Consider the following 22,990-nt stretch of genomic DNA (forward strand, 5'->3'; position numbering starts at 1 on the left):
TCGCATATCAGCCATGATCTCATTGAATGGCGGAACAGGCTTGAGGGTCTAAATGGCCTACTCTTGTTCCTATGAAGAAGTCTGGCACAAATATTTTTAAAAATTAAAAATAATTTAAACAGTACAATTTACCAACCAAATTGCTAATATTTAAAAATTGGTGCAGACAACATTTTGTATGGGAACACACTTCCCTGTTTGTTTTAGCATAAAGTTTGTGTTATTACCTTAATTCCATAAAGTTTGCAACAAACCAGACTTGTAAGAAAGAGGTGTGGCTATGGGCACCCGCACGGGTCCTAGCTATGCCTGCCTTTTCGTGGGATATGTGGAATATTCTTTGTTCCAATCGTACTCAGGTCCCCTCCCTCACCTCTTTTTCCAGTACATTGATGACTGTATCGGGGTGTTTCCTGCTCTCGCCCTGAACTAGAAAATTTCATTCACTTTGCTTCCAATTTCCACCCTTCCTTCACCTTCACATGGTCCATCTCCGACTCTTCCCTTCCCTTCCTCGACTTCTCTGTCTCCATTTCTGGGGGTAGGCTATCGACAAACATCCACTATTAGCCCACTGACTCCCACAGCTACCTTGACTACACTTCCTCCCACCCCACTTTCTGTAAGGACTCTATTCCATTCTCCCAGTTTCTCTGTCTCCATCACATCTGTTCTGACGATGCCACCTTCCATACCAGTGCTTCCGACATGTCTTCCTTTTTCCTCAACCGAGGATTCCCCTCTACCGTGGTTGACACAGCCCTTAACCGTGTCCGTTCTATTTCCCGCACTTCTGCTCTCACCCCTTCCCCTCCCACCCAAAAAAACGATAGGGTTCCCCTTGTCATTACCTTTCAACCCACCAGCCTCCACATTCAATGGATCATTCTCCACCATTTCCACCACTTCCAGCATGATCCCACCACCAAACACATCTTCCCATCCCCTCCCCTTTCAGCAATCCGAAGGGACCGCTCCCCTCCGTGACACCCTGGTCCACTCCTCTATCACACCCAACATCCACTCCCCTTCCCACGGCACCTTCCCTTGCAACCACAGGAGATGCAACACCTGCCCTTTTACCTCCTCCCTTCCCACCATCCAGGGCCCCAAACACTTCTTCCAGATGAAACAGCGATTTACTTGTACTTCGTGCAATTTAGTATACTGTATTCACTGCTCACGATGCAGTCTCCTCTAAATTGGGGAGACCAAGTGCAGATTGGGTGATCGCTTTGCGGAACACCTCCGTTCAGTCCGCAAGCGTGACCCCGAGCTTCCAGTCGCCTGTGGCTTTAATTCTCCTCTCCACTCCCACTCTGATCTCTCTGTCCTCAGCCTTACACTGCTCCAACGAAGCTCAATGTAAGCTCAAGGAACAGCACCTTTCCTTTCTATTAGGCATTTTACAGCCTTCTGGACTCAACATCGTGTTCACCAATTTCAGACCATAACCCCATCCCCTATTTTTTCAGATGGCAGCTGTTGATGATTCTGCTATACTCATTTACACTTCTTCTAGACCCATCTTTTGTTTCTTTACTTGTCCCATTACCATCTCCTTTTGCTTTGTACTATCATACCTTTTGTCATTGAATCTCTCCTGCCTTCCATCCTATCACAGACCTTCTCTTTTGTTCTTTCCTCCCCTGCCCCCTTTTCCTGCCCCTGCACTTGCTTAAAATTTGTTAATTCTCTAACTTTTTCCAGTTCTGACGAAAGGTCATCGACCTGAAACGTTAACTCATTTTTTCTCTCCAAAGATGCTGCCTGACCTGCTGAGTATTTCCAGCATTTTCTGTTTTTATTTAAGATTTCCAGCATCTGCAGTATTTTGCTTTTGCAAGAAACCATCCCCCTATGCAAATGTAAATGGCATAAATAGGATCAATGAATAAAAATATAACAAAATAAAGGCTTGAAGTGCTTTTCGCATTCTTAGGATGTCCCAAAGAGCTTCACAGCCAACAAATTACTTTGAAATTTAATCAGTGTTGTTGCATAGGCAAATGCATCAGCCAATTTATGCACAGCAAGGTCCCACAAATAGCAGTGTGATGAATGCCCAGTGTGATGAATGCCCAGTTAATGTGTAATGGTCTTGTTGGTTGAACGATGAATGTTAGCCAGGAATTCAGGAGAATTCGCTACTTTTTGTCAAAAAGTTTTAAAAAAATTGTCCTTGCATTGTGGCAAGGCAGTATTTATTGCCCATCCCTAGTTGCCCAGAGGGCATTAAAACTTAATCACATTGTGTGAGGCTGCAGTCACATATAGGCAAGTTTCTTTCCATAAGGACATTGGTGAATCAGCTGAGGTTTTAACAACAATCTGGCAGTTTTCATGGTCGTTTTATCCGGTGCCAGCCCACAAATTACCAGATTTATTGAATTCAATTCCCAAACTTGAAATTGTAGATTATGAACTCACAACCTCTGGGTTGCTAGTCCAATAGTGTAACCACATGCCAGTGATCTTTTACATCCACCTGAACAGGCAGACAGGACCTTAGTTTAACATCAAATCCAAAAGACGGCACAGCACCTCAGACAATGCAACAATCCGTTAGTACTGCACTCAATTGTCAGCCTAGCTATGTGCTGAAGTCCTGGAGTGGGACTTGCATCCATAACTTTCTGACTCAGAGATAAGATTTTCTACCAATGAGCCGATCTGATGCTCTAAATACGAAAAATAAGGGGAAAAAAATCACAAATATTAAATAATTGAGCCCTTTGATGTTTCATTATTCACTTGCAGTTAAAGGAATTTAACTTACATGTAACAGTGACCAATCTGTCAACAACAAACTGTTGCCCTCCATATCCAAGATAGCCATGTGCCACTGTTTCCATATACTACACAGCAAGAAAAAGATACAATGATACAAAACATTTGAAAAATAACAAACTGTGAATAGATTTAAAGTGGAATGTTATTAAATATGAAGACATACCTGTGCTAAGCTCTCAACCCCGCCAAGTTCATTGAAAATTTTCTGAAATAAAAATGAACACCAACATGTGAATGTTCACTCAGTTAACTTAGGCGACACAGCTGGTTGGACTGGGTGAGACAAATCTCAGTCACATCTAAATTCACAGTACGTTTACAAAGTGTAATGGTTGATATTAAAAACTGTGGCAGGGTGATTGAGGGCTGGTACGGATGAGGGCTCTGATCCCCGAGTAAGGGTAAGGCCCATTTATGAAGCTCACCTTTAAAGATAATTGCACCTGGAGTCGGAGGAGGCTTGCCCCAGGCAGGTGAACATAAAAGGGGAGGTTCAGGAGAAGTAAGGGTTGAGAGAGGCTGGGAGTTGAAGAGCTAAAAGTTGTATTGTGCGATCTTGCTTTGTGTTATGTGCATTAAAAGGTGTTTGGAACTTGGATTGAGCAAGGACTACTGTTTGTAAAAGAAAGGCGGCTCTAAGGCAATAGGACCCTGTAACAAAATACAATGGGCAAAAACTAATGCTTAAGTGGGTGATGAATAGATGCATCAAATGTTTATTTCTTGTCCTCACCCCACTCTATCTCTAACGTCCTACAACCCTAAGAACTCTGCTTTTCTCTGACTGGCCTCTTGTGCATCCCCCCCTCCCTTCGCCCCACCATTGGTGGCCGTGCCTACAGCTGTCTAGTTCCTATGCTCTGCAATTCCCTCCTTAAAATAACGATGTTATTGTAAGAGTAAGAAGCGCCACTACAGTTATTTTTGAGTTAATTCTGTGCGCATCAAGTGAGAGAAGCTGAAGAATGTCAGATTAACTAGCACAGGCTTGTCTTTCCAATTGTTTGCATGTAGTTCAACCTTCACACTAAGTTCTATTGGAGGCCAACATTGGTTGCTTCAAGATAGGAGCTGAACACTGTAAAATAATCAGCGAACAGCCCCACTCCTAATTCTTTGAAAGATGGAAAGTCATTGATGGAAGGTCATTCAAGCTCAAAATGGATTGAAATTTCCTCCTTGGGCACAACCTGGAAGTTGAAGTGGTAAAATTTGCCCAATGTTGTGCCCATTTAACTGATGTCACGTTGTGCCCAAGTATCCTCCCAATATCATTAGAGTACGCCTAAACTTAAAATGGGCGTAAATCAGCGTAAATGATTGGAGCCCAACAAAAGTGCCAAACCTACAACATATAGTTCTTCTTGAAATATGAAAATTTCAACTCATTTAACCATCATCCATGCATGGCATGTTTAGGAACCTGCAATAGGAGAAGCTTTTCAATTTTTACTGTGCCATACGTCTACCATAAAAATCCATCCAAAGAAACAGAAAACACAGGTATACCGATTTGGATACTGTTGAGGGGGATGACTCACCAGGGGAAGGCAGCAGCAGCCAACTTCCTGGCACTGGGGGTGCTCCTGCTGCCCAGGAAGGGAGGAAAAAGAGTGGGAGAGCAATAGTGGTAGGGGATTCTATAGTAAGGGGAACAGATAGGCGTTTCTGTGGCCGTAGACGTGAATCCAGGATGGTTTGTTGCCTCCCTGGTGCCAGGGTCAAGGATGTCACTGAGCGGCTGCAGGGCATTCTGGAGGGGGAGGGTGAACAGCCAGAGGTCGTGGTCCACATTGGTACCAACGACATAGGTAAAAAGAGGGATGAGGTCCTGCAGGAAGAATTTAGGGAGCTAGGTGGAAGATTAAAGAGCAGGACCTCAAAGGTTGTAATCGCTGGATTACTCCCGGTGCCACGTGCTAGTGAGTATAGGAATAGGAAGATAGAACAGATGAATGCGTGGCTAAAGGGATGGTGCAGGAGGGAGGGCTTTAGTTTCCTGGATCACTGGGTCTGCTTCTGGGAAAGGTGGGACTTGTACAAGTCGGACGGTTTACACCTGAACCAGAGGGGGACCAATATCCTTGCGGGGAGGTTTGCTAGCACTGCTGGGGGGGGTTTAAACTAACTTGGCAGGGGGATGGGATACAGAGTGGAACTATAGTAGGGGGTGATTTACAGCCAAATACGGAGGAAAAAACAAGTCAGCTGGGAAGGCAGAGCAAATATGTGAAGGAAAAAGGGAACATGGCCAGGCTGGAAGGCATTTATTTTAATGCAAGGAGTCTTGCAAATAAGGTGGATGAACTGAAGTTGTTGTTGAACACAGGGGAGTACGATATTGTTGCTATCACGGAGACATGGTTGAGGGAGGGTCAGGACTGGCAGCTCAATATTCCAGGGTATAGAATCTTCAGGCGAGACAGAGGGGGGTGTAAAAGGGGAGGGGGTGTTGCAATATTAATTAAGGAATCAATTACTGCTGTAAGGAGGGATGATATATTAGCGGGTTCCTCTAATGAGGCCATATGGGTAGAACTTAAAAACAAAAAGGGGGCAAGCACTTAGCTGGGAGTGTACTATAGGCCCCCAAACAGTCAGGGGGAGATAGAGGAACAGATATGTAGGCAAATCTCAGAGAAGTGCGAAAATAATAGGGTAATAATAGTGGGGGATTTCAACTTCCCCAATATTAATTGGGATAGTCAGAGTGTGAAAGGCTTAGAGGGTGCAGAATTCTTAAAGTGCATCCAGGAGAGCTTTTTGAGCCAACATGTAGAAAGTCCTACAAGAGAGGGGGCGGTACTGGACCTAATTCTAGGGAATGTAGCCGGGCAAGTGGTGGAAGTGTCAGTAGGAGAGCATTTTGGCGACAGTGACCATAATTCGGTGAGATTTAAGGTGGTCATGGAAAAAGACAAAGACGGCCCGGAAATAAGGGTTCTAAATTGGAGGAAGGCCGATTTTAATATGATAAGGCAGGATCTGGCCAAAGTGGACTGGGAGCAGCTACTTATAGGAAAATCCACATCAAAGCAGTGGGAGACTTTCAGAAGGGAAATAGAGAGAGTACAACGCCAACATGTTCCTGTAAAGGTCAAGGGTGGGACCAACAAGCAAAGGGAACCTTGGATGACAAGGGATATACAAAAATGCATTAGGAAAAAAAGGGGGGCTTTTGGCAGTTGCAAAAGACTAAAGACGGAGGAAGCCCTAGAGGAGTATAAAAAGTGCAGGGGCATACTTAAAAAAGAAATTAGGAGGGCGAGGAGGGGCTATGAAATAACACTGGCGAGCAAAATAAAGGAAAATCCTAAGATGTTTTATAAGTATATTAAGGGCAAGAGGATAACCAGGGAAAGGGTAGGGACCATTAGGGACCAAAGTGGCAATCTGTGTGTAGAGCCAGATGATGTAGGCGGGGTTTTAAATGAATTTTTTGCATCTGTGTTCACTATGGAGAAAGATGATGTAGACATAGAAATCGGGCAAGGGGACTGTGACATACTTGAACATATTAGCATCGAGAGGGAGGAGGTACTAGCGGTTTTAGCAGGCCAAAAAGTGGATAAATCCCCAGGCCCAGACGAGATGTATCCCAGGCTGTTGTGTGAGGCAAAGGAGGAGATTGCAGGGGCTCTGACACAAATTTTCAGAACCTCTCTGGCCACAGGGGATGTACCAGAGGACTGGAGAACAGCTAACGTAGTACCATTATTCAAGAAGGGTAGCAGGGATAAACCAGGTAATTACAGGCCAGTGAGCCTAACATCTGTGGTAGGGAAATTATTGGAAAAAATTCTGAGGGACAAAATTAGTCTCCACTTGGAGAGGCAAGGATTAATCGGGGATAGTCAGCATGGCTTTGTCAAGGGTAAATCATGTCTGACCAATCTGATTGAATTTTTCGAGGGGGTGACTAGGTGTGTGGATGAGGGAAATGCTGTGGATGTGGTTTACATGGATTTCAGTAAAGCTTTTGACAAAGTCCCGCATAGGAGACTGGTCAAGAAGGTAAGAGCCCATGGGATCCAGGGTGCCTTGGCGCGTTGGATCCTAAACTGGCTGAGTGGCAGGAGGTGATGGTCGAAGGTTGCTTTTGTGACTGGAAGCCTGTGTCCAGTGGGGTACCTCAGGGATCGGTGCTGGGTCCCTTGCTGTTTGTGATCTACATAAATGATTTGGATGAGAATGTAAAAGGTATGATCAGTAAGTTCGCAGATGACACGAAAATTGGTGGGGTGGTAAATTGCGAGGAGGAAAGCCTCAGGCTACAGGACGATATAAATGGGTTGGTCAGAAGGGCGGAAAAGTGGCAAATGGAATTTAACCCTGAAAAGTGCGAGGTGATGCATTTTGGACGGACAAATAAGGCAAGGGAATACACAATGAGTGGTAGGACCCTAGGAAGTACAGAGGGTCAGAGGGACCTTGGTGTACATGTACATAGGTCCCTGAAGGCAGCGGAACAGGTAGATAAGGTGGTTAAAAAGGCATATGGGATACTTGCCTTCATTAGCCGAGGCATAGAATATAAGAGCAGGGAGTTTATGATGGAGCTGTACAAAACGCTGGTGAGGCCACAGCTGGAGTACTGTGTGCAGTTCTGGTCGCCTCACTATAGGAAGGATGTGATTGCTTTGGAGAGGGTGCAGAGAAGATTCACCAGGATGTTACCTGGGATGGAGCGCCTCAGCTATGAAGAAAGACTAAACAGGCTGGGGTTGTTTTCCTTGGAGCAAAGAAGGCTGAGGGGGGACCTGGTTGAGGTGTACAAAATGCTGAGGGGCATAGATAGGGTAGAGAAAGAGGAACTTTTCCTCTTAGTAGGGGGGTCAATAACAAGGGGGCATAGATTCAAGGTAAGGGGCAGGAGGTTTAGAGGGGATTTGAGGAGGAACTTTTTCACCCAGAGGGTGGTTGGAATTTGGAACTCACTGCCTGAAAGGGTGGTAGAGGCAGGAACCCTCACAACATTCAAGAAGCATTTGGATGAGCACTTGAAATGCCATTGCATACAAGGCTATGGACCAAATGCTGGAAAATGGGATTAGACTGGACAGGGGTTGATGGACGGTGCAGACACGATGGGCCTCTTTCTGTGCTGTATAACTCTATGACAGAGCAGATCTCAAGTGAGGATAATTTTTTTTTAAGTGCTCAAAAAATTGTACTGTAATTATAAGAAACTAAAATGATTGTTTCCTGCTGCACCTGAATCAGGTCACAATGTTGAGAGACCCCTCTGAACAAGCGTAATTGTAGGATACTCACATTTGAGAGTTGGTGCATAGCTAGTTTTGTGGGCGGAGATTTGTTTGGATGGAGGTTTTGATGGACAGACGTAACAGATTGAGGAGATTTGTGCGTATTGTAGTTGCGCATGTAATTCACACCCAAAATTCTGCGATCTTTTAAGCTACGTAATTTGTTTACACCCAGGTTACGAGTATATCTGATTGCAAATGGGGAGGAAACTCTAGGTCAGTGTGCCTAAAGGCAGACAGCAGTGTGGACAATCATCCACAGACCTCTGGGGAGGTGTGATTGGCAGAGAGGGGGTAGGGAAAGCCAACTCCAACAGTACCCTCCTCCTTCTGTCGAAATGCTTAGAACATGGCCTTGTTGTGGTATCTTGAGCTGGCCATAGATGGAGACAGACACAGGTTAACTCCGTAACATGGTTTAATCAACACTTGCACATAAAAGCTTCTGCCATGAGGCAGCAAAAACAAAGAGTACAACCAGTACAGATCAGACTTAACTCAGGAGAGCAATTGTCACAGCACCACCTGGTGGATCAGGTTACTCATAACCTCCCAGGTTACTACACTCCTCCCCCCTTAAGATTGCCATATGCAATTCTTAAACAATAACCCTTACTAGGTACTACGTTTTAATTAACCAGTATGCTCTAACCATGGTTAACCCCGGACTAATTTAACAGGTTTGTATAAGTCTTTCTGGTTGCTTGCGAATCCTTTGTGAACGTCTTAATTCCACTTGTAGTGGATTCTCAGATTCATTCGCACTTGAGATTGGAGTAGTCTCTGATGTTGGTTTTACTCTGTCCCGCTGTGGCCTGGCAGTACCAGTGTCCACTGGCACCTTATAAGCCGTGCTGGGTCCTGGAACAGCCTCCTCTACTGCCCTTTGTTCCATCTGAGGCAGTTCCCCTGCTGCCGGCTGAAAAGCTGATCCACATGCCGACAAACCCCTCGACCATCCTCTAGTAACACGGAGTATGACACAGGTCCTGTAATGTCCTGGATTAGTCCTGGTATCCATTTAGGTCCATAACCGAAGTTCCGGGTGTACACAGAGTCCCCTATGGCGAAATGGCGAGCTTTAGTATGTTTGTCATGGTACGCTTTTTGGTTTGTTTGTTTTGTCTCAACCTTGCTTTTGAGATCTGGGTGTATCAGGTCTAACGTGCACCGCAACTTTCTCCCCATCATCAACTCAGCCGGAGAAAGCCCCGTGGTAGCTTGGGGTGTTATACGATAACTAAACAAGGCTCTATTGAGCTTGGTCTCCAGGGTGTCACATGAGCTCTTCCTCATGAGCTCCTTAAAAGTCTGCACGGCTCGCTCGGCTAACCCATTTGAGGCTGGGTGATATGGAGCCGAGGTGTCATGTGTGATTCCATTCCTTACCATGAATTCTTTGCTCCCTTCACTAACAAAACACTGTGCATTGTCGGATACAATCATTTCTGGAATACCATGCGTGCTGAAGCTATTCCTAAGACAATTCAGTGTGGCATCAGTCGTTGCAGAGCTCACTGGATAAACGTCGATCCACTTTGAGTGAGCGTCAACCAGCACCAAAAACATTTTGCCCATAAAAGGTCCTGCATAGTCTATGTGAATTCTCCTCCAGGGTTTGCTGGGCCACTCCCAGGGATGGAGTGGTGCCCCGGCAGGTGCTTTCCTCTGTTCCTGACATATAGTGCATGGCTTTACCTTTGACTCAATTTCAGCATCCAAGTTAGGCCACCACAGGTAGCTCCTAGCCAGTCCTCTCATTCTAGTCATTCCTGGGTGCGATTGATGCAACGGTTCCATCAAAGTAGAGCGTCCCCGCTCTGAGACTATGATGCGTGCTCCCCATAGCACACATCCATCTTGAACACTGAGCTCGTGCTGTCTCTCTCTGTACGGCGCGAACTCCGGTCCCTCACGGTGATCTGGCCAGCCTTTCAACACATACTCACGGACCCTTGACAGAACGGGGTCCTTGGCTGTCCAGCCCTGGATTTGCGCTGAAGTCATCAGGGGACTGATCTCCTGATCCAGCATCAGGACGTGCTCCTCAGGGGAAGTACTGCGAGGAGATTTTGAGAGGGGCAGGCGGCTGAGAGCATCCGCGTTCCCGTTTTCCTTGTCGGCTCTGTACGTGATCACATATTCATAGGCTCTTAGTATTACTGCCCATCTCATTATTCTCTGTGATGCCATTTGAGGCACCGCTTTCATCTCATTCAGTAAGCTAATAAGAGGCTTGTGGTCAGTACTGATTGCAAACTTCCTCCCATATATGTACTTATGGAATTTCTTCACTCCAAATATAATGGCCAACCCCTCTTTATCAAGCTGTGAATAGTTCTTTTCCGCAGTTGTGAGCGTGCGTGAAACAAACCCGATGGGCCTTTCCGCTCCATCTGGCATGCGGTGGGCCAACACTGCCCCCACTCCATAGGGTGATGCGTCGCAGGACATTATCAGCTCCTTCTTCTCGTCGTAATGCACTAACACCCTGCTGGACTGAAGTAGCTCCTTTGACTGCTGAAACGCTTTCGCTTGCTCTGGCCCCCAACGCCATAGCTCTTCCTTTCTCAGCAGTTTGTGCAGGGGTGCCAGCAACATCGATAAGTTTGGAAGAAACCGGTTATAATAATTCAGGAGCCCTAGATAAGCTTTCAGTTCAGTCACTGAGGTGGGTGCCGGTGCATCCTGCACTGCCCGCACTTTCCCTGGTAATGGATGGAGGCCTGTGGCATCCACCCGATGTCCCAGGAATGTAACTTCCTTCTCCATGAAACTACACTTACTCCGTTTCAGGCGTAGCCCCGCCTCTTCCAGCCGCTGTAGCACTTTGTCCAGTGTTTTTAAGTGATCCTGATCGTCACTTCCTGTTAGCAGAATATCATCTAAGTACACGGCCACCTTTGGAATGCCCTGCAGAATGCCCTCCATAGTCCGTTGGAATATTGCTGGGCTAGAACTGACACAAAATGGTAACCTGGCATACGTGAACAGCCCCTTGTGCGCGTTCACCGTGACAAACTTTTTTGATTCTTCATCTAGCAATATCTGCTGATACGCATGACTCATGTCCAGTTTGCTGAATCTTTCTCCCCCAGCGAGCGATGTTAACATGTCCTCCATTCTCGGAATGGGGTATTGTTCCAGTGATGATACTCTGTTCACTGTTAACTTATAGTCACCACACACCCTTACGTTACCGTCGGGCTTCAATACCGGGACTATTGGTGCCACCCAGTCTGAAAATTTCACTGGTTCTATTACTTTGTCCCTTAGCAGGCGATCTAGTTCCGCCTCAACCTTGGTTTTCATTGCAAAAGGTACCGACCTTGGTTTAAAGAAACAAGGCGTGGCATCACTGGCTACATGAATCTTGGCTGTGGCTCCCCTTAAGGTGCCCAGTTCGTCCTTGAACACTAACTCATGCTTCATCAGCACTTCTTGCAGTGCCTCTGTACTGTCCTCCATTTTATTCATTGCCTGCCAGTACACACTCAACTCACTGATCCACCCTCGCCCTAACAGGTTTGGCCCTGACCCTGCTACCACTACTACCATAAGCTCTTTGGTGACTCCTTTGTGTTCCACTTGTACTTCGGCCGCCCCCAAAATGTCCACCTTCTGTCCTGTGTAGGTTTTGAGACTAATGGGGCATGTACCTAGCTCTGGTACTTTTGCTTCCCCCCATAGCTTGGTGTACTCAGTCTGTGACATTATGGTTACACTACATCCGGTGTCAATCTCAAACTTTACTTGACCTCCGTTCACTATCAAATACTGAGTGAGAGGGGGTACGTTGGGCCTTGAAGTGTCTATACTGTATACAGTGAAAACCTCCTCACTAGACTCACTAGACTCTTCCTCCTCCTCTTGTATGTAATTTGCCCACTTTGTGTACTTCTCCCTCCCCCCTTTTGCATGCTTTGCCCCTTTAGCACTGCTTCTCTCACTCACTGCCCTTTTACAGACTTTCTTTAAGTGCCCTATTTTTCCACAATTGTGGCACTTTGTCTTTGCAAACCTGCAGTCCTTTGCATAATGGCTCGTCCCGCCACATCGGTAGCAATCCCCAACCCCGACTGGTGGACTTTTCGCGCCAGCTTCCATCTTGAAAACAGCTGCTCCCACTGGTTTACTCCATTTCTCCTTGCTCATACTGTTTAAGTCCTTAATGTCCTTGTTAGCCGTCTCCATGGCTTGTGCTTTTTTAAGTGCCGTCTCAAACGTTAATCCTTCTTCTGACAGCAACCTTTGCTGTATACTGTCGTCGTTAACTCCGCATACTAGTCTGTCCCTTAACATGACTGTGAGCGTATTTCCAAAATTACAGTCCTGTGCGAGCTTCCAAAGCTCCTCCCCATACTCAGTAACGCTTTCTTCCGGCCTCCTAATCCTCAAATTGAATTTCCATCTCTGTACTATTTCACTAGGTTTCGGATTGAAATGATTCTTTAGTAGACTCACCAACTCGTCAAAAGATTTTTCTCCTGGCCGCTCCGGGCTCAGCAGATTCCTCATCCATGTATAGGTTTGCGCTCCCACACAACCCAGTAAAATGGCCCTTTTCTTTTCAGCACTGTCCACCATCAAGAAATGGCTCAGTATTTCAATATACTCCTCCCAAGACTGCGACTTGCTGTCAAAAGGTGCCACGGAGCCTACCGTTCCTGCCATCCTTGGAGTCCGGTCACTTCAGCCAAAAAATCAAACTCCGTTTTGACTCCCGCGGCCTAGCCTCGTGCTTTTCCGACTAGTTTGCTAACCAACCCGAGCACCTCTTCCGAATACTCCAAAACTTTTCCGTCCTTTATTCTCGTCGCCATATGTGGTATCTTGAGCTGGCCATAGATGGAGACAGACACAGGTTAACTCCGTAACATGGTTTAATCAACACTTGCACATAAAAGCTTCTGCCATGAGGCAGCAAAAACAAAGAGTACAACCAGTACAGATCAGACTTAACTCAGGCGAGCAATTGCCACAGCACCACCTGGTGGATCAGGTTACTCATAACCTCCCAGGTTACTACACTTGTCATAACCAACACCTTGTTCCGTCAGAGAGACAAGTACAAGGCTTCATGGCAGCACCCTTGCTCCAAGCACTGGCATCTGCTGGACTACGTCATCGTCCGAGCGAGGGACCTCAAGTATCTCTGCATCACCCGCGCCATGACAGGAGCTAACGACTGCTGGACAGACCACCGCCTAATCCGCTCTGTCATCTCCATCAGTGTAGCCCCAAAACAGTGGCGGCAACAGAAACAATGCTGCAGGAAAATCAACACTGGAGCACTTAAAGACCCTGCTAAGAAAGCACTATTCAACCTGCGCCTCACAAACAAACTGATGACTCCCAGTGATGCAGAGACACAGAGTGTCCAAAGCACCTGGTCTGCACTCAAGGCCTCCACAATTAGCAACTGTGAAGAGACGCTCGGTCACTCGACCAGGAAACACGAAGACTGGTTTAACGAGAATGACCAGAAGATCCAGGAGCTAATAAGCCACAAGCGCAAGGCATTCCTGATCTGGAAACAGCAACAGAACTCGAGAGCAAGAAAGCAGCTCTACAGACGCCTGAAAGCTGAGTTCCAACAAAAAACTCACGACCTAAAGAACAGATGGTGGGTGAAGAAAGTGCAGGAGATCCAGCAGCTAGCCAACAACCACGACATGCGTGGATTCTTTAGTGTAGTCAAGACCATCTATGGCCCAAGCACCCAAGGTCCTACCCCACTGCGGGCCAAGAACGGAGAGGCAGAGAGGCAGTCAGTGCCCGCTGGAAGGAGCACTTCGAAGATCTCCTTAACCGAAATTCTGTCTTCGACGCGAGTGTCCTCAACTCCACCCCGCAGCATGCTACCCGCCACCATCTCAGCACAACCCCAGTCTGGCAGGAGGTTCAAAAGGCCATCCAACAACTGAACAACAACAAGGCCTCAGGAGCAGATGGAATCCCTGCCGAGGCACTAAAGCATGGCGGAGAGGCACGACTGGTGCGAATTCATTATCTGGAAGGAGGAGAGCATGCCAGGGGATCTGAGATGCCGTAAATGTGACCATCTTCAAGAAAGGTTACAAGTCCGATTGCGGTAATTACAGAGGAGTTTCCCTGCTGTCTGCCACAGGGAAAGTCGTCGCAAGAATCCTCCTCAATCGCCTTCTCCCAGTGGCCGAAGAGCTCCTCCCAGAGTCGCAATGCAGATTCCGCCCACTAAGGGGAACAATGGACATGATCTTCACCGCGCATCAATTACAAGAGAAATTCAGGGAACAGCACCAACCGCTGTACATGGCCTTCTTTGATCTCACAAAGGCCTTTGACACTATCAACCGTGAGGGATTATGGAGTGTCCTCCTCAAATTCGGCTGCCCTCAAAAGTTTGTCACCATCCTCCGCCTGCTTCACGACGACATGCAAGCTGTGATCCTGACCAATGGTTCCACCACAGACCCAATTCATGTATGGACCAGGGTCAAGCAAGGCTCTGTCATCGCACCAACGCTCTTCTTGATCTTCCTTGCTGCAATGCTCCATCTCACCCTCAGTAAGCTCCCCGCTGGAGTGGAGCTAATTTACAGAACAAATGGGAAACTGTTCAACCTCCGTCGCCTCCAATCCAGATCCAAGGTCTTCCCATCCTCTGTCGTTGAATTACAGTATGCAGACGACGCTTGCGTCTGTGCTCACTCGGAGGTCGAACTCCAAACCATCATCAACACCTTCACCGAAGCGTACGAGAGCATGAGCCTTACACTAAACATCCGTAAGACAAAGGTCCTCTACCAACCTGCCCCCGCCACACAGTACTGCCCCCTGATTATCAAAATGCATGACAAGACCTTGGACAATGAGGACAACTTTCCATACCTCGGGAGCCTACTGTCAACAAGGGCAGACGCCGATGACGAAGTCCAACACCGCATTCAGTATGCCAGTGCAGCCTTCGGTTGCCCGAGGAAGAGAGTGTTTGAAGACCAGGACCTCAAACCCGGCACTAAGCTCATGGTCTACAGAGCAGCAGTGATACCTGCTGTATGCCTCAGAGACATGGACCATGTACAGCAGGCACCTCAAAGCAATGTAGAGGTACCACCAATGCTGCCTCCGCAAGATCCTGCAAATCCATTGGCAGAATAGGCGTACCAACGTCAGTATTCTCACTCAGGCCAACATCCCCAGCATTGAAACTTTTGACCACGCTCGATCAGCTCCGATGGATGGGTCACATCGTCCGCATGCCCAATACGAGACTCCCAAAACAAGCGCTCTACTCGGAACTCCGACACGGTAAGAGAGCCCCAGGTGGGCAGAGGAAACGCTTCAAGGACACCCTCAAAGCCTCCTTGAAAAAGTGCAACATCCCCACCGACACCTGGGAATCTTTGGCCCAAGACCATACAAAGTGGAGGAGAAGCATCCGGGAAGGCGCCAAACGCTCGAATCTCTTCGCCGGAAGCCAAGCGCAAGCAGTGGAAGGAGCACACATCAGCCCAAGCACCCCACCCACCCGCCCCTTCAACCAGCGTCTGCCCCACCTGTGACAGAGACTGTAGGTCCCGCATCGGACTCATCAGTCACCTGAGAACTAATTTTTAAGTAAGTCATCCTCAGTTCCGAGGGACTGCCTGAGAGAGAGAGAGAGGCTACATCATCCATGTAGGAAATGGCAATGCATACCTGGATCTTAGATTTCTCCAAACTACCTAAATCACCTTCCAATATCATGTGCAAGGAAACAAGTGACCCATATTACATTGCTGTTGATTTAACAGTCTCAATTTGAAAGCAGTCCCGCTAGGCTCTATAGTCTCATACAACTCTTGAGGGGATATGAATATGCTGAGCATCTGGCCTGTACCAGCAGACCGCTCATCAACCAACACTACTGCTAATTCTAATACTCAGAGTTTGGTGGTTCAATGTTTTCACATCAAAATTACTAACTACTTCTTCCATATGATGTGTATCTGTGATGGTGCCTGCTGCAAATGGGGATGGTGATAGTGTTCAGTGGTACTCTTTAGGTGTAACTTGTGGTCCACTGGGTTCTCCTTGTTCTGAAGAGAGCAGATGGTACATGATCAATACCTAGACATACTTATCTATTTGGGTACTATATTGTCATTACCTGCACTATTGTGCAATTGTACAAGATCAGTGTATATAGACATATTGATGTGACAGATAGCATATACTACGATTAATATGGTACACACTAGTATCTTTGATCCCTCCAATTACCACAGTCCCAACAACTTCTAAATTCTCCTTCTTGAACAAATCAGCAATTGCTTCCCCACATGAAGTGAGTTGCTTAATGTCATGGAACAACCCTGTTCTTCTGTGCTTTCCTATTGGCCCTGAATTTGTGGTCGGCGGTGTAGCTACAGAGTATGCTGCCGACATCGGAGCAAAATCCGCACTTACCTCATACAAACCCCCTTCAAAAAGATGCTTTCAAACGCTGCGGCGTTGTGCGCAGCGTAGTGGCCCACGGATCCCAGGGGTGCACCGTTGTGCATATGCAAACCTGAGATCACGTGGGGTGGTGCTCCTTTCACTTCCTGACTCTTAGCCAATCAGGAAACAGAGGATATTGCTAAAACAGGATTATAAATATCTGTCAATAGAAGACAGAAGTCTTCTACTGGAAATATATTTACAATCTACATAATGTTTAATACTCTTAATTGGAAATGTTGGTTGAAGGGATTTAAAAAGGTAGGTATATATATTTTAGTTATACCAGATATACATTTGATGAAACATCTTTCATAACTATGTGTGACATAATAAAACTCACTGCACACTTGGTTTGAGCATAAAGCAAGGCTTTAATCAACTTGTTTCAGAACATGGAGGTCTAGTTTTACTTCACTAGTTCCTTGTCTTACAAAATGTCCCTGAGAGCTGGGCCCACGCCCGAGTATTTATACTCCTTGGACGGCGCCACCAGCTGGCCATCCAGCGTTATTTCATGAGTAGTTTCTTGATGAATGATGGGATTTATAACATTCTTCCTGCCTAAAAGATTTGGGAGTCCGACGAGTTCCTCTTAACGGATTAGGCGGACCAGGAATAGCCGCAGTCTTTTAGATTTTTGTTTATGGCTAGAAGGCACGTCTCCCCGGACCGTGTCTTGGTCCCTGGGCCGCTTGATCCATACCGGTGGATCGACAGGGCCCATGTTGCTCTGATCGACCCGAGGGAGGCTGGGGAAATCGTGACTCCGGGTGCGGGTCCCCACAGGCGCAGAACTAGCTTCATCCTGTTGGATAGCTGGAGATTGACCGGCGTCCTGGCCTCGGGTGGCCATCCCATGGGGAGTGCTTGGCTCCCCGAGTGGATCCGATGGGGCAGCTGGCAGATCTCTCGATGTCCCAGGTAGGGCGTCATCTTCGGGGGAGCGCAGAGTGTCGGCATCATCCCCGTGGTATCAGTTGGGTCCGTGGAACCGGCCGGACAGGGAGCCAGGTCCCGGAGCGAAACGGTGGACTCCCGGCCATCAGGGTACCGCACATGTGCGTACATGGGGTTGACGTCCGTGAGTTCTACCTCATCGACGAGGATTATTTTTAGATGATCGGACGAATCTTCGGAGCAGCACGGGGCCGGGAGCTGCCAACCATGAAGGTAGAGACATCCCATGGGTGGAGCAACGCTGGAAGCTGAAGAATCGTTCGTAAGGCGTGACATTGGTAGACATAGAAAGGAGAGACCTGATGGAATGCAACACGTCAGGGAGCAAAGTTTCCCACTGCTGGTCTGGTAGGTTGCGTGACCTCAGCGCAAGACGAACAGCGTTCCAAATGATAGCGTTGTATCTCTCAACCTGTCCATTACCGATGGGATGGTACGGTGTCATTTTACTTGCGGCGATTCCCCGTTGGGAGGGATAACTTTTGAGTTCACTTCACATGAAGGAGGGACCCCGATCAGAGTGGATGAAATTGGCGTACCGCAAAGGGAAAAGACTTGATCAAGGCATTTGATCACTGTGGAAGTAAGCATATTGGGACAGGGGAAAGCAAAGGGAAAGCGTGAATATTCATCCATGATAGTCAGTAAGTAGGTGTTTCGCGTTGAGGAAGGCAATGGCCCTTTAAAGTCAATGCTGAGTCACTGCATAGGCTGCATAGCGAGTATGAGCGAGCCATCCGATGGACGGAAGAATTGCGGTTTTAATTCCGCACAAATTCTACAGGAGGAGTACGTTCTTTTCACAACTTCCGTAGAAAATGGGAGATTTTTGGATCGCACAAAGTGCAACATACGGGTAACGCCAGGATGGCATAAGTCAGTATGAAGATCCGGCAGAGTCGAAGTTGACATAGAAGAGCAGAATGCCCACGTGAAGGTATCTGGGCCACATTCTCTTTGCCGGGTTGATAATGTATGGTGTATCCAAAGGCGGCCAATTCCATCCTCCAGAGTTGTATTTTGTTAATCTTGATCTTAGTACGTTTCTGGTTATCCAGCATAAAGGCCACGGAGCGCTGATCGGTTATAAGTGTGAATTGGCGACGAGCGAGAAAATGACTCCATTTACATACCGCTTCGATGATGGCCGTAGCCTCCTTCTCGACAGGAGGATAATGGAGCTCGCTACCCTGCAAAGTTCTGGACAGAAGTGCAACAGGTCGACCACCTTGATTCAAGGTAGCAGAGCGCCACATCCAATGCATCGCACTCGACCACGAAAGGAAGATTTTCATCAATGGAACGAAGCGTGGCTTTTTCCAGTTGTCGCTTGAGGAGGTTGAAAGCTGAAATAGCCGTTGCCTCCAATGGAAATTACTTTGCATGAAGCAAGGGCTGGATCTTGTCGGAGAAGTGGGGTATCCATTTCGCATAATAGGCGAACATGCCGAGTGCCCGACGAAGAGAGCCGAGATTCGTAGGGGGAGGGAGCTCCTGAAGCGGACAAAGTCGCTCCGGATCCGGTTTGATGACACCGTTGCCCACCCAGTAGCCAAGGATGTTGACTGATGGTACTGATTTCACAGATTTTGACTCATTTAAGGTTAAGTTGCGACGACGGAGAACATCAAAAAATTTCTGGAGGTTGGCATCATGCTCCTTCTGGTCATGACCAGAAATGGTGATATTATTCAGATATGGAAAAGTGTCCATTAAGTTCTCCTGTTTGACTAGGCTATCCATTGCCCGTTGAAAGATGGCCACCCCATTGGTGACCCCAAATGGAAGGTGACAAAACTGGTAAAGCCGACCATTAGCCTCAAAGGCCATATACTTTTTGTCAGAGTCCTTTAATGGTACTTGATGATATGCGCTCTTTAAATCAAAAGTTGAAAATACCTTGTAGTTGGCAAGGTTATTGACTATGTCATCAATGCGTGGTAGTGGGTAGGCATCCAGGTCGGTATATTGGTTAATAGTTTGCGAGTAATCGATGCAAAGGCGTTTCTTGTGTTGCTTCAGAGGATTTTTAACAACGACGACTTGAGCCCGCCAGGAAGATGACATGGCTCAATGAAACCGTCAGCTAGAAGGCGAGAGATTTCTGCCTCGATAAAGGATCGATCATCTTGGCTGAAACTTCATGATTTAGTGACTATGGGCTTACATCGGGGGGAAAGATTGGCAAACAAGGAGGGTTCGTCGAGCGAAGCCGCCGAAAGTGCACAAAACGGTACTTTGGAAACAGTAAGCTCCGGCTTTGACCCTCCAAACTCGAAAGTGAGTCTTGTGTTGTTTCTGGAAATCCTGTCCCAGGAGCACATCACTGCATAGGTTCTTGAGCACCCCGAGCCGGGTGGAGAAATAAGTACGGCCATTGAGAATAAGGTCGACAAGACAAAAGCCGGAAGGATTGGTGGTCAGTGTCGTCTGAGCCATTGCAATTTCGCTGTCCGGGGGGGTAAATACGCAGTTTTAACTTACTGACAGCCCGCTCACTAACGAAGCTGTCACAGCTGCATGAGTCGATTAGTGCACTCAAAATGTGTCCATTTACCGAAACCTTCATGGCTGCATCGGACAGACTTTGGGGAAAAACAGCTGTGATGGGAGGAGGGGCAGTTTTACCCTTGACAGCTGTAACCTTAGTAGTGGTTCTTGGGGGAGGAGCAGTTTTATAGATTGCAGCTGTAACCTTAGTAGTGGCTCTTGGGGGAGGAGCAGTTTTATAGATAGTAGCTGCAAAACTAACAAGAGCTCTCGACCGGTATACCTTAGAAAAGTGGCCTTTCTTACTAACAGCGGCTCTTGACTGGCATACCTTAGAAAAGTGACCTTTCTTGCTGCAATGATTGCAGGTTGCGTTACGAGCAGGACAGAATTTCCTATAAAAGAACGCACCTCCACAGAAGAAACACTTCCTTCCAGATTGCCAAGATGCCGCTAGGGCGGGGTCGTCATCAGTGAAGGATTCTAGGGTAGGGTTGTCATCTGCTAAGTTAGAGTCATCATCGGTGAGGGTTTCCGCCCGAGACCTATCGAAGGAGTCATTAAAAGTGATAGCAGCAGCCAGTGCACGAGGTAAAAGATAGGTATCTGCATTCCTCTTTGCTAAGTCCAGGGAACACGCCTGGTCATAGGCAGCATGTAACTCGAGAGTTTTATTCTCCAACAGATGCTGGCGTATGAAGGGAGAGGTAATTCCATTAATAAAGGAATCGCGAATTAGCTCCTTCTGGTACTGCTCAGCTGTGACAGTTTTAAGGTTACAATCCTTGCTGAGCCTGCGAAGCTTTTGAAGGAATTCGTCAAGAGATTCCCCAGGTTGTTGTCGAGTTGTGGCCAATAGATGCCGAGCAAACATTTCGTTTGGGGCCTTAACATACAGTCGCTGTAATATTAGGATAGCGGAGTCATAGTCGACACAGTCTTCGATATAGTCAAACACATGAGGAGATACATAATTGGCAAGTATCTCTAATTTATCAGGAACATTCTCACCACATACCCTGAGGAAGTTGCTGAAGGTACGATACCAGTGTTTCCATACCTTAGCAGTTGTAGGTGAATTTGGGTCCAGGTCAAGATAGGCGGGTCGGAGTAGTTTGTCCATAATGGATTGATTTCTACGCTGGAGTTCACTTCTGCAGTTGAAGTCGTAGCTGGCTGTTCCTGAAATCACTCAAAGCGTGGAGTCGATATCAAGTTGATTAAATTGACGTAATAAAACTCACTACGCACTTGGTTTGAGCATAAAGCAAGGCTTTAATCAACTTGTTTCAGAACATGGAGGTCTAATTGTACTTCACTAGTTCCTTGTCTTACAAAATGTCCCTGGCAAGCTGGGCCCACGCCCGAGTAGTTATACTCCTTGGACGGCGCCACCAGCTGGCCGTCCAGCATTATTTCATGAGTAGTTTCTTGATGAAAAATGAGATTTATAACATTGTGTAAATAATATACATTTGTTAGATATATGGTTCTTACCTACTCAGTATTAGATTAGATGCTCCATCATTTGAATTGTGCGTATAAAGTAGCAAACCCCAGCACAAAATGTTTCTATAAATCAGTAGATTTTTAAAATTTTAATATGTTGCGAAATAATCGACACACAAAAACTTTGCCCTTAAACCAATATATCCAATCTATAGAGTGCCTATTGCTGGTGTTTACTGTGCTTAATTTCTGGGTTCAAAAACTAATCGGGAAAGATTTTGACACATGAAAAGACCTGTGTGTCTGACCAGTAAATTTTTAATCAGAAAATGCTGGAAACACTCAACGGATCAGTCAGCAGCCACCAACTAATACAATTTTCTCATCCCCCACTTCCCTTACGGTGATCTTAACTTGTCGTGCCTAGCATTAACTGGGCGGTAATGGTGTCAAAAGGAGGTCAGCAACCTTACTGCCCCGGTAACCCCAGCGATGCAGCCAGTGACATTTTGAAAGGGGCCCACCACTGGGAGGCCAAAATGTATGCCCATTTCAGGCGGTAAGTCCATTTTAATATGTAAAACCAGGTCCTGTGACCCCGATTTACAATTTGGTTAGAACTGGGCAGAGCATGCATGCTCCTATCAGTTCCACAGACAATAGTACCAAAGAAGCCCAACAAAGGTAAGTTTGAAAATATATTTGTGGGGCCTGGAAGTGCATGCCCGGGGAGACCGATATTGGGCAGTCTTAATCCAGAGAGCTGCATTGTTTGGCACCCTGCAGCTCAACGGCTCAATGCAAATGAGGCTGGGCCCTCAACATCGTGTATACCTCTTCAACTTGCATACAGGCGACCGATTGGCATGCTCCACCAGTCGGGTACGCAAAAGTCAACAACGACCCCATGAACAGCTTGGAGCATTGCTAATAGGTAAGCTTTTATCTTGGCTGCACAATATAACTTAAAATAGCATCACTCTCTTACTCTTATTTTCTCTAGATTTATAATATATGCTAGATGCACCTGTAACTGAGCATCAGTCTGTTCTAAATTAATTGCTCACAATGTTTGCTGCTACACAAATGCTGCAGATGTGCAATACCTAGATGAGCTGGTAAGTTTGTTATTTTGGTTAATAAATTATATAAAGATGCTGGTATCAGGGAGAGATGATGCAGAAGACATCACAACCCTTTTGACCTCCAACTGGCATGGTTATATGACACCATGGAGAAAAGATGTTTTGTCTTTGTCTCTTATTATATATACCATATTTATTGGCTGTAAACCTACTTCCACTATATCAATTAACAGGCTCTCATACCATCCAATTTTTTGGAAATTTTTCCTTAATTTTTGTATTTGACCTCCTTTCATTATGGTTATTGGTAAATATTGCAGTACAAAAGGTTAAGAAAGTAATACAACCATGATACAAGCTGTTAATTTACTTTTTTTTTTAAACTGCTTTAACTTAAAATGTAAGAAGTCACACAACACCAGGTTATAGTCCAACAGCTTTATTTGAAATCACAAGCTTTCGGAGCACTGCTCCTTCTTC

The 22,990-nt window shown here is 46.5% G+C and overlaps 1 protein-coding gene across 11 annotated transcripts in view; it reads right to left on the bottom strand.

Moving 5' to 3' along the window:
• The window catches only part of nek10 (NIMA-related kinase 10), a 470,337-nt gene that overhangs the window by 326,996 nt on the left and 120,351 nt on the right, over window positions 1-22,990 (bottom strand). For all 11 annotated transcript variants that reach the window (XR_015078459.1, XM_085988547.1, XM_085988546.1 and 8 more), the window contains exons 7-8: window positions 2,957-2,998; window positions 2,780-2,858 (exon numbers count right to left, since the gene is read on the bottom strand). Coding sequence is in view for 10 of the 11 variants with exons in the window: in XM_085988547.1 (XP_085844673.1) it covers window positions 2,780-2,858; window positions 2,957-2,998 (121 nt within the window). In the remaining variant the exon portion in view is untranslated. The remainder of the gene's footprint in view (window positions 1-2,779; window positions 2,859-2,956; window positions 2,999-22,990) is intronic.

This window comes from Somniosus microcephalus, chromosome 5 (genome assembly GCF_052327205.1).
Source record: "Somniosus microcephalus isolate GS21.2 chromosome 5, FLI_Smic_1.0, whole genome shotgun sequence".
NCBI lineage: Eukaryota > Metazoa > Chordata > Chondrichthyes > Squaliformes > Somniosidae > Somniosus > Somniosus microcephalus.